General features: G+C 31.3%; 4 protein-coding genes across 5 annotated transcripts in view; 2 read left to right on the top strand and 2 right to left on the bottom strand.

Moving 5' to 3' along the window:
* LOC108693761 overlaps positions 1-2,917 on the bottom strand; it is a 4,548-nt gene extending 1,631 nt beyond the window's left edge. Inside the window, 7 exon segments of the mRNA XM_018202878.1 lie at positions 97-213; positions 308-444; positions 828-943; positions 1,042-1,169; positions 1,272-1,710; positions 1,841-2,031; positions 2,475-2,917. Coding sequence (XP_018058367.1) covers positions 97-213; positions 308-444; positions 828-943; positions 1,042-1,169; positions 1,272-1,710; positions 1,841-2,024 — 1,121 coding nt within the window. The 5' untranslated portion in view covers positions 2,025-2,031; positions 2,475-2,917.
* Positions 2,918-4,301: 1,384 nt separating this feature from the next.
* On the top strand, positions 4,302-8,306 carry LOC108693755 (succinate--CoA ligase subunit alpha, mitochondrial). 2 transcript variants are annotated; one of them, XM_018202870.1, is made up of 7 exons: positions 4,302-4,476; positions 5,255-5,490; positions 5,565-5,786; positions 6,808-6,912; positions 6,997-7,197; positions 7,406-7,540; positions 7,646-8,306. In XM_018202870.1, the coding sequence occupies exons 1-7, from the start codon at positions 4,440-4,442 to the stop codon at positions 7,727-7,729; spliced, it is 1,020 nt and encodes a 339-aa protein (XP_018058359.1). In that variant the 5' UTR covers positions 4,302-4,439; the 3' UTR covers positions 7,730-8,306. The 2 variants fall into 2 exon arrangements, with proteins under 2 accessions (XP_018058359.1, XP_018058360.1); XM_018202871.1 differs by having other exon boundaries at positions 4,304-4,476; positions 6,997-7,176.
* LOC108693756 (UDP-N-acetylglucosamine transferase subunit ALG13 homolog) lies at positions 8,301-9,324 on the bottom strand. Its single transcript, XM_018202872.1, has 2 exons — positions 9,045-9,324; positions 8,301-8,801 (listed from the first exon to the last, which is right to left on the bottom strand). The coding sequence occupies exons 1-2, from the start codon at positions 9,138-9,140 to the stop codon at positions 8,385-8,387; spliced, it is 513 nt and encodes a 170-aa protein (XP_018058361.1). The 5' UTR covers positions 9,141-9,324; the 3' UTR covers positions 8,301-8,384.
* A 484-nt stretch (positions 9,325-9,808) lies between these two features.
* LOC108693752 (nuclear pore complex protein Nup214) overlaps positions 9,809-10,103 on the top strand; it is a 6,104-nt gene continuing 5,809 nt past the window's right edge. Inside the window, exon 1 of the mRNA XM_018202867.1 lies at positions 9,809-9,841. Coding sequence (XP_018058356.1) covers positions 9,809-9,841 — 33 coding nt within the window. The remainder of the gene's footprint in view (positions 9,842-10,103) is intronic.

Below are 10,103 nucleotides of genomic sequence, written 5' to 3'. Positions count from 1 at the left end.
AATTTTATAATATATTATATAATATATTATAATAACTTTATATTCTAATTATGTCATTTTTTAATTGATAAACAAATTTCTAAATATAGAAAAGACATACCTCCTATAGATGAATAACTTGTATGAACAGGCAATCTGTGATTGTGATACGTGCCTATGTTATGCAGATGATTCCAATATTCTGGTGATCCATGCATACAGTGGGTATTATTTCTAAACAAAATTTTACAATATAAATAATGTAATAAAAATGAAAAAATAATTGTAATATGATAAAGACAATTATATTTAAGAATGTAGTGCTTACCTATGACTAAAATCTGTTGACCATGGATTAACTACAGGATTTGTTGGTGTAGATGATGTATGTTCTTCATCAGATTCTACAGTTAAGTCAACTACGGTGACTGTACGATTATCTTCACTTGTGTTTTCTAATGAGTTCTATATTATAGAAAATGTGTTCTTTTAAATAAAGGTTTCATAATATCTACATTAAAAATTTTTCCTATTTCAATATTATTTGTGTATTATTAAATTTTTCAATATAGAAGATTATAATATAATATAAAGATTTTTTTTAATAGCAATCATCTTTGATATATTATATAGCTGATAGAGACCATAGCAGTAATAATATTCTGTTTTGACTAAAGTAATCTTTATAAATAAAAGCTATATCTATAGATTTTTTTAACATACAAAAAGTTTTTCTTTCTCTATGATCATTTTTCATACCAAAAAGAAGTATAGGCTAACTAATGATATATTACTAGCACATTAATGTTCTTACTGTATTATTTTTATATTTAAAAATATTCACATACCTTGGTATTATGGTTGACAGTTCCAAGTACTTCAACTGAGCCATCCTCATCATCACTATCACTACTGGAGGACCAATCTAACTGCAAATCTGGTGCTGATGGTGCATCATCACTTTCTGTTAGTTATAAAATTGATAAATTAATAATCATTGATTTATGTATATGTATATATATGTAATCTTAATATATTATAAATGTTACAAAAAAAACATACGAGATGAACGTATTTCTTCAGGAGTTATCACATTTGATATAACTGAATGATACAAACTATTAGACTCATTGGCATTATTACTTCCTAAATTTTGTAAAACATCTGCATTTTCTGTTGATCTCGTTATACTGCAAAGTAATAATTTATTTATAATATATTACATGAATATATATAAACAACATATATATATAAACAACTGATACATAAATATTAATAAATCAGATAAATACTTGTTTGAAATAGAATGATCTGACAATCTAGATGGTCCTGCTATACTCAAACTATCTGGCTGTTGACCACTCAATAATTTTTGCTCGTCGCTCTTTTTAGTTTTATGCTTGACTGTCAAATCACGATCGTGCAAAATTCTTTTTCTTCTATAATTATCACACACTCTCTCCTCGCATGAATTATTCAATTGTCGAGTTGGAGGATCTTTTTTAGAATTTCTTTCTTGTCTATTTTGGCACATGTTGCAATTCAAGAGATCAGGTTGCCAATATTCCTGTGAATCACCAGTTGCATCTTGTTGTGGTAAATAATTTCCATAAACAAAATTATTTTCGGAAGCAGTAGGATGAGTTGAATTTGTATAAGGACCTATAGCTGTTACATCTGACTCTTCAATATCGCTTTCTGCAAATAAATGCTCATACTCCATTTCATTACCTGTAAGTGAGATATGTTCCATATTGTATTATGTCTTAATACAAAATTTGTACATGAAAAATAATTTATGTATTGACAATTGATGTATATGACAGATTGATGAAGAATCTGTCAAGTTCCTTGTGTATACCTGAAGGAAACCGAGGTTGTGGAGAGGGATCAACTGTCGATGTGAATGCTGTATCAAATATATCAGCCAACGACGTAGAGTTAGCTTCTACAGATGCGGCTGTGGACTCTCCTTGAAACAGCTCGCTTTGCTCTTCAGGTTTGCCCTTGTGCCAGACATTTTCTGAACTTGTGCTCTCCTCCATCCTACTTCTATTTTATAATCACAACAATACAACGCATTAGACGCAAGAGTAGTCGGACTCGAGTACATTCAGTTGCATAACATTAAAGCCGGAAAATATTCGCGGAATCGAAATAATCGACTCTGCACCAAGATAGGATGATATACGCAAAATTAAAGATAATAAAAATAATCTTTTTTCGGATATGTGCGAATCTAGAACAATGATAATCCACATTGAAGCGCGGCCCCGAAGGGTTGAAGGTTTTTTTCCGTTCTTTGACAATGTACGTTACGCACGACTTTTCCGGGAACCGTATCGAATTACAGGCAAGAAAAGCCTGACTCGGATACGGATGGGGACGAAGAAAAGTATCGGTCTACTTCCGGGATTTTGCTGTACATTCACGCGATAAAATCTCGGATCAATAGCGCAATGGAATAATTCGAAGTGCGCTGAAAGTGCATTTACCTTGTAATTCCTTCGACGCTCCCGTCAAGTGATAAGCGTATCTTCTCACCACGTCATTTTTATCAGATTTAATTTTCGTGATACCGCCGTCGTCTGTTTCATACTTTGTATACGCGCCGATATTACCTTCGTAATCGGGGCACTGCGAATTTGATTGAATTGCGATCCATGTAAAAACGTGGATATAATTAAATTCTTATGTCAGTAATAATGATAATGAAATCGAAAAGAATTTATGTAGACTGGCGCAGACAGTATCTTAAGCGACGTATATCTGGCAACGGCGGTACCATCAATTGTGCTTCTTGTCAACTACACTTGCTTTCATCAGAACATTCCAGTCGTCCTGCTGATCGTACAGCACGCTACCTTTCCGGCATCTTTATAAATCCCGATCCATAATGTAATGCCTCCGGCACATCAGCTCGATGTTCAGTTCGTTGTGCGCGACACGCGATATCCAGGGCTGCGTTCAGAAATTACGCCCAGATAACTCTAAGCTATAGGTTACGTTATGTTATATATTATAGCAAAAATGCATCCTAGAGTTATCTAGGCGTAATTCCTGAAACTCAGCCTAGAGTACAATCAACGCGATGCTACAACAAACATTTTGAAGTATTTTTTAATTGGTCAGTTTGTAAAATTCTTTCTTCTAATTCACACACGATATCCAATGAGACTATTATATTTAAGGCTTCCTTAAATTTATCTTTAGATACTCTACGAATTATTTCATTGGCTGCTGAGAATCTAAAGATAAATTTAAGGAAGCTTTAAGTACAAGGTCTGATTATACGGGCATAAGAGTTAAAAACTGATAATATTGTTAATTTTGTATGTATTTAGAACTCAATGATACTCGATTTCTTTAAAATTGTGATTTCAGTGTTGTCGTCAAAGTTTGATTATCAACAAAGATAATAATTGCAGAGAAGAAATTGTAATTTTTTTACAATATATAGGATATTTTAGCTTTACAAGTATGCATATTTATTTATGGAACATTTATATAATAAAAAATCATGAATTTAATAATGCATAAGCCAAATATTTATATTAATAATAGCAAATTTATATCAATTGTCGATAATGTTAGCGTTCTTCAATTACCTCCAGATTCTCCGGGCTCTTTTTATACCGTCGAAAATTTGCCCAGGGTTGACGATCTTTAAATAGTATCTCGTCGGTGATTCTTGTTCCGCGTTAGACCGGATTCACATCTTGACGGAAAAGCGGAAAGTGGAAAAGCGGAAGCCAATCAGAAAGACAGAAGCCGACAAGCGAAATGTTTCGCCTACTACTGCGAATTCCGATTGGCTTCCGTTTTTCCGTCAAGATGTGAACCCAGTCTTAAGGTCTGAGCACAAGAATTGTCGTACATTTACTTAGATTTAAATTGTAGACGTAAGTAACACACAAGCTTTCATGTATGACGTATATACTTATTACCGTGTCTCCAAGAGAAATAAATCATACGCCAAAGCTACAACTTAAGTCTCTAAGTAAAGTGTTATGATAATTCTTGTGCTCAGACTCTTACGCTATTCCGCTTGCATGGATAGGCACCTTTAGCATATTATGTTCAAACATTTATTTAAAAAATATTATAATATAAAAATTGATGAAATATTTAATTATATGTATATATTATATATTCATTATATTTTCATATTATATATTCGGTCGAGTAATGGACAATTAATGGACAAATTTAAAATTTGCCAGTAGAACAAGTGCGACATGTTTATAACCAATAAGATGTAGCGATCGAGGCACGATTCTCGATTCAACGCTCTCGCAAGTTCGTGGCACAACCAGGCAAACTTCGCGCGATATCTCCTGTCTGTGTCTTTTCCTGGACTTGACCTTCTTGTTCGATTGTAGTGACTAGTATTTCAATGGTGCTTCGGTGTTAATTCAATTTTGAGCATTGTCTCCTAAGTGGAAAGGACAAATTAAGAGATGGCTGTGGCTACCAGGTCATTTTCAAAATTCGCTGGTGGGTCTTCGCAGCATATCCTCGTACGTCCCATAATATCCTCGCGTTGCATCGTCTTCGATGTTCTCTTTGACTTTTGCACATTTTAACGACAATACTCTCGAGATTTTTTCTCCCGCTGGTTACGCCATGCGCAGCCTATGAACAGACTAAAAATAATTCTGACAGTTTGCATTTATGATAACATTTTATTATATAAGGGAAGACATAATTACGACTGAATCGCGCCTTATCGGGAAATGCGTGTTTTACTAATTAGGAACGACCTATGAGCTCATATGCAAAGCAATTGGATGATTTGTTCTTACAATAATGCTCTCATGACCCTTCCCCTGTGATGATAACTCACACATAGCTAGGATTAGCGATTCTCCTTTTCTTTCCTCTTTATATGCTTTAATCTTTTCTTTATTTTTCTCAGAAAATTGCATGTTTTATATAGATATCTTCTATTCGTTATTTTATGTCAGTATAAACATCAAATTACATTCGTTGAATAATCTGTAAGCAAGTGAACTGTGACCTAGAAATTTTGCTGTCAAGATGCTAAAAGATAACATACCTTTTTAATTTGTATGTAGTATTGTTCAATATATATTTTTGTACATGATTTTGTACTTTAATTTGCATATTGATATTAAAATCTATATGCTGTCATACTTGTGACATTTTTAATAAATATATCCTAGTTATTCTTCCCTTTCACATATTTTTATTTTACTGTATTGGATTTATCAATATATAATATATTTATTATAATATTCTTATAATGTTTCAGTCAAGAATTGTGGAAGTTTATTACGTTCTCAGGTGAGATTTAATTATACAGAAACTAGGAAGAATTTAAAAATCGATGCAAATACCAAAGTGATATGTCAAGGTTTTACTGGAAAGCAAGGGACTTTCCATTGTCAGCAAGCACTTGATTATGGTACAAAGATAGTAGGTGGAGTTAATCCTAAGAAGGCTGGAATAGAACATCTTGGTAAACCAGTATATAAATCTGTTAAGGAGGTAATATTACTCTTTTACAACATTTATTAATTTATTCGCTGAATGACATTTAAATTATCTGTGGTACTTTATAGGCAAAAGAAGCAACAGGGGCTACTGCAACAGTCATTTATGTTCCTCCTCCTGCTGCAGCATCAGCCATTATGGAAGCAATTGATGCAGAAATGCCATTAATTGTTTGTATTACGGAAGGTATTCCTCAACATGATATGGTCAAAGTAAAAAGACGATTACTTGAACAAAATAAATCACGTTTAATTGGCCCAAACTGCCCTGGAATAATAGCACCTGAACAGGTATAGAAAAAATTTTAGACAAATTATATTTCAACTAATTAGGTTTTTACTAACCAATAACTAGAAGTTATTGGTTAGTAAAAACCTAATTGAAATATTAAGTTAAAAAAAAAATTAAAAAGTTAATAACTTTTAATTTAACTTAGTTAATTTTAAATGCATTAATTTTTAACTTAATTTAGTTATTTTTAAACTTCAATTTATTAACTTTTTTTAAATTAAAAATTTTCTATCTCTTAATGCTAATATTTTTTTTTCTATAAAATTTTAAACATTAAAGAATTAATTTAGAAAAAGTTCAATGATTTTATGATGAGAGACTAAAATAATAAAAGTCACACACCATGTGACAGTCAGTTTTTATTGACTCAATAGATTTTGTCAATTCCCGCTTATATTTGAATACACTAATTTTAAGTTCACAAATATTTCAACAACATAAATATAAAATGAGTCTTAGATGAAGAATTGTAGAATAATGTTACACATCCACCTATTTTCTAAATTTTTACGTATATTTTTTAAATATCTAATAATTGTAGTCGTAAACGTGACAGTCGTAAACATGCATGAACAGTCGTTTCAGAAATTAAGGAAACTTATATAAAAATTGAAGAAAGAGAAATAATGCAAACATATATATCCTTCTCTTTCGTAAGATTTTGAAAACATCTTATGATGTGACTCTTATTATATATAAGTAACTTACATGTGGATATAAAATTAAATTTGCCTAATAATCTATATTTGTAAAGATTATTTAAAGTAATCTCATTTTAAGAAAAATTAGGACATTCTGATCTCAAAAATAATTTTTTTCAAAATTAACTTTTTTTAACTTAGGTTAATTTAACCTTAACTTTTATTAAATTAATTCTTTATTCCTTCAATTTAATTTTATTAATTTTATAAGCCATTAACTTAATTTAGTTTAAAAAAAAACATTAACTTACCCAACCCTACAAATTACAAATTTATTAATAATAAAATATAATTCTTTCTTTCTTATGTGATATTGTAGTGTAAAATTGGTATTATGCCTGGTCATATACATCAAAAAGGAAAGATTGGTATTGTTTCGAGATCTGGAACCCTAACTTATGAGGCTGTGAATCAAACTACACTTGTAAGCACATTTAAAAAATTGTAAACTATTTAAAAGATTGTATGTTTATAAAATGTCAAATATGTGTTAATGTTTTCTTTGAAGACGGGACTTGGACAAACACTATGTGTTGGTATTGGTGGTGATCCATTCAATGGTACTGATTTTATCGATTGTTTGGATGTATTTCTTACCGACCCAGATTGCGATGGTATTATAATGATAGGAGAGATCGGTGGCAGTGCAGAGGAATTTGCAGCAGAATATCTCATTGAAAAAAATACTGTTGGTTCTTCAAAATTATTGGTACCCAAATCCCACAGATACAATCCAACCTAATCTAATCCTATCTTACCCTAGAAATCCTATCGTAGGATTAGGTGTGGGAAAAAGTTCGTGGCGTTTTTCCCCTTAGATGGCATTAAAAAAACGCCACGAACTTTTTCTCACCTAATATGTTTTTATTTTACCTAATATGTCATATTTTACTTACTAAGTATATGTTATATTATAGGGTGGAAAAGCTAAGCCAGTGGTATCATTTATCGCTGGTCTTACAGCACCACCTGGACGAAGAATGGGACACGCTGGTGCTATAATCTCAGGAGGAAAGGGTGGCGCACAAGATAAAATTGATGCACTCGAAAAAGTGAGTCAAAATTTCTATTCATATACCATTTATGCTCCTATCATTGATATTATACTTTAAATAATTTTTGGAATTAAATAATATATACATGAATTCTGTTATTAGGCTGGTGTAATAGTAACAAGGAGTCCTGCACAAATGGGTAATGAACTTCTAAAGGAAATGACACGACTTGGCTTAATTAATTAAATCACACACTACTATAATTCTGTGTAGTTTCCTTCATATCCGTGTAAAATGTCTTCGTGAAAAATAAATTGAAAGTATGCCATACAGCAATAACTCACAGAACATAGTAGTGTATTAGAATATAAAAATTATTTCACTTGCTAATATTGCATTAATTATTCTCAACATAGAACATTGATTAATGCTGAAGATTACATTGAAAATAATGATATTTTTTAAAGAACTGGACTTATTTTAACAGTGAACTTTTATGATATTTTTACAGAATTAATTGTTATGTTAACAGTAAATAATAAAAAATAAACAATTGTCCAATAATAATTTACAAATTATCTAAGGGAACGTTAAAACTGCCAATGATCTGTCGCAATTTAACTAATTGCAGAGTTATTTTTTCTATAATATGTAAACATAGTTCTGAGAAAACAGTTGTTTAAGTGTATAATGTATTATTATTGTAAATTAAATCAAGCATATAATATATTACAATAATGAATTTAAACTATGAAATATATATCCTTATTGTAAAACATGTTAAGAATTCAAATATATATAAATATTATTGCTGCTTGTTCCCACAGCTATTTGACTTTTTTTTTTAACATAAAGCAGTCTCTTCCTATATTCAGTGAAAGGCAAAATAGCCTTAACACTGTCACCTAAATCCCATTACTTTATCAATAAAATTAGCAATATCTGCACTATTGTCATTGATGAACGGCTTTAATTTTGCAAAATCCATTGTTTGTATGACGTGCAATAAATTCTTACAAGTACAATAATATAAATGTTCGTCTTTGTACAGCTGCTCTGCCAGTTCAATCTGATGATTGTCCATGAGGAGATCATTGGTCACCACAATTAAATGTTTCCGTCTTTCTAAAGCTTCTAGCACGCTTCCTGCACCAGCATGGCTTATTACAAGGTCTGCCAGTTGCAGGTATTTTCCAATGGATGGACTTAATCTAAAAATTTCTATTTTATGGAAGCCATAACGTGCAGTACAATCCGGTTCTAATTTGCTATTGCCAATTTGCAAGATTAGATGCCTGTAATTACGTGCTGATAGGGCCTAGAATAGCAATATTAATTGTAAACTCTCTAACAGATACATATATAAATACAATGAAGAACAGATCAAATGCTACAGTATGCAAAAAAGATCAATGTAAATAATAATAGAATAGGTTTATTCGCGTTGCTTAAAATTCTTAAAACATTTTATACTTAAAACGAAATAAATATGTATTCAGGCGTTCAAGAGACAGAAAGCTTCTGAATGCAAGCAATGCGAACAAATCTAAATACTATCTACCTCCAGAACTGCACGATTCAATACTGTAGTTATCAAATCATCAAATTTTGTTGTGCCAACTGTAACAAATACAGTTTTTTTATCCGACATAGTCATGTAATGTAGTTTCTTGTATCGAAATAATGACTTATTATTTATCCCTTATCTTTCCATTTTAGTAATTATTAAAAATACTCTTCTCATCTCAACTCTTAATCTACTCATTCGAAAATCTACTCATTCGATGGGTTTTTACTCAAAATGAAAGATTCCGGCAAAAAAAATACGACATGCCTCGCGAAACAAGTTATTAACTGTTAAAGATTAAATTTCGAGAAAGATTAAAATAAAATATCTGTCATAATGGATGCGTTCAAGTCGGCTAGCTTATTCGTCAAGCAAATGAATATGATTGGTTGTTATTTATAGAACCAACCAATCCTATTTAATCAAAGATGCGTTCTACTTCATGCATGATGCGCGTGATACACTATTTAAAATTTTCACTTTTCACTTTCCATCCTAGGGATAAAGTTTCATATTGCTATCCAACGGAATTTTAGAATTCAGAGTTGACAACACTGCCCAGGACTTGGATTCTACATTCGAATGAACATCATACAAGTTGTAAGTCGGTGGCGTCAGTGCTGATTTTAATACGTCTGTTGAAATTCGGTTAAGGTGCGATCAGGTACGATTGACGAGCAATCGACGAGGTGGGACGTGATCTTTCTCGATAATCATTGTAAAGTGTTTACGAAAAATAATTGCAAAATATTGTAAGAATGAAGGCATCGCTGGATCCGATATACGTGCAGGTATAGCATGTTGTTTTGTAGTAAGAATTGCATGCGTGATTTAAATAGATCGTACAACCGGCGAACAAGTTGTATTAAAAATCGTCTTTAGAAGCTGCACAATCACTTAAAAAATTTATTTTAAGTCTTTTTATTCGGTTCCTTACGGGACACCACTCGTTTCGATAATTCTATGAAGATGGAGCAAATATGATTTTGCATAAAACGTTGACCTTTAAAGTATTTGTATGATATTATAGATCAATTAAATTATATATATATA

The sequence above is a fragment of the Atta colombica genome, unplaced genomic scaffold (assembly GCF_001594045.1).
Source record: "Atta colombica isolate Treedump-2 unplaced genomic scaffold, Acol1.0 scaffold97, whole genome shotgun sequence".
NCBI lineage: Eukaryota > Metazoa > Arthropoda > Insecta > Hymenoptera > Formicidae > Atta > Atta colombica.
The sequence above is the reverse complement of the archived record's forward strand: the minus strand, read 5'-3'. Positions and strand labels throughout refer to the sequence as shown.

Bases quoted from the DNA above. Each gene is read 5' to 3' on its own strand.
- LOC108693756 (XM_018202872.1), bottom strand. From the start codon at position 9,140: ATGACTATGTCGGATAAAAAAACTGTATTTGTTACAGTTGGCACAACA. The intron at 8,802-9,044 runs GTAGATAGTATT...TTGCTATTCTAG, and splicing joins TGAATCGTGCAGTTCTGGAG to GCCCTATCAGCACGTAATTA.
- LOC108693755 (XM_018202870.1), top strand. From the start codon at position 4,440: ATGGCTGTGGCTACCAGGTCATTTTCAAAATTCGCTG. The intron at 5,491-5,564 runs GTAATATTACTC...GGTACTTTATAG, and splicing joins TATATAAATCTGTTAAGGAG to GCAAAAGAAGCAACAGGGGC. The intron at 7,541-7,645 runs GTGAGTCAAAAT...TTCTGTTATTAG, and splicing joins AAATTGATGCACTCGAAAAA to GCTGGTGTAATAGTAACAAG.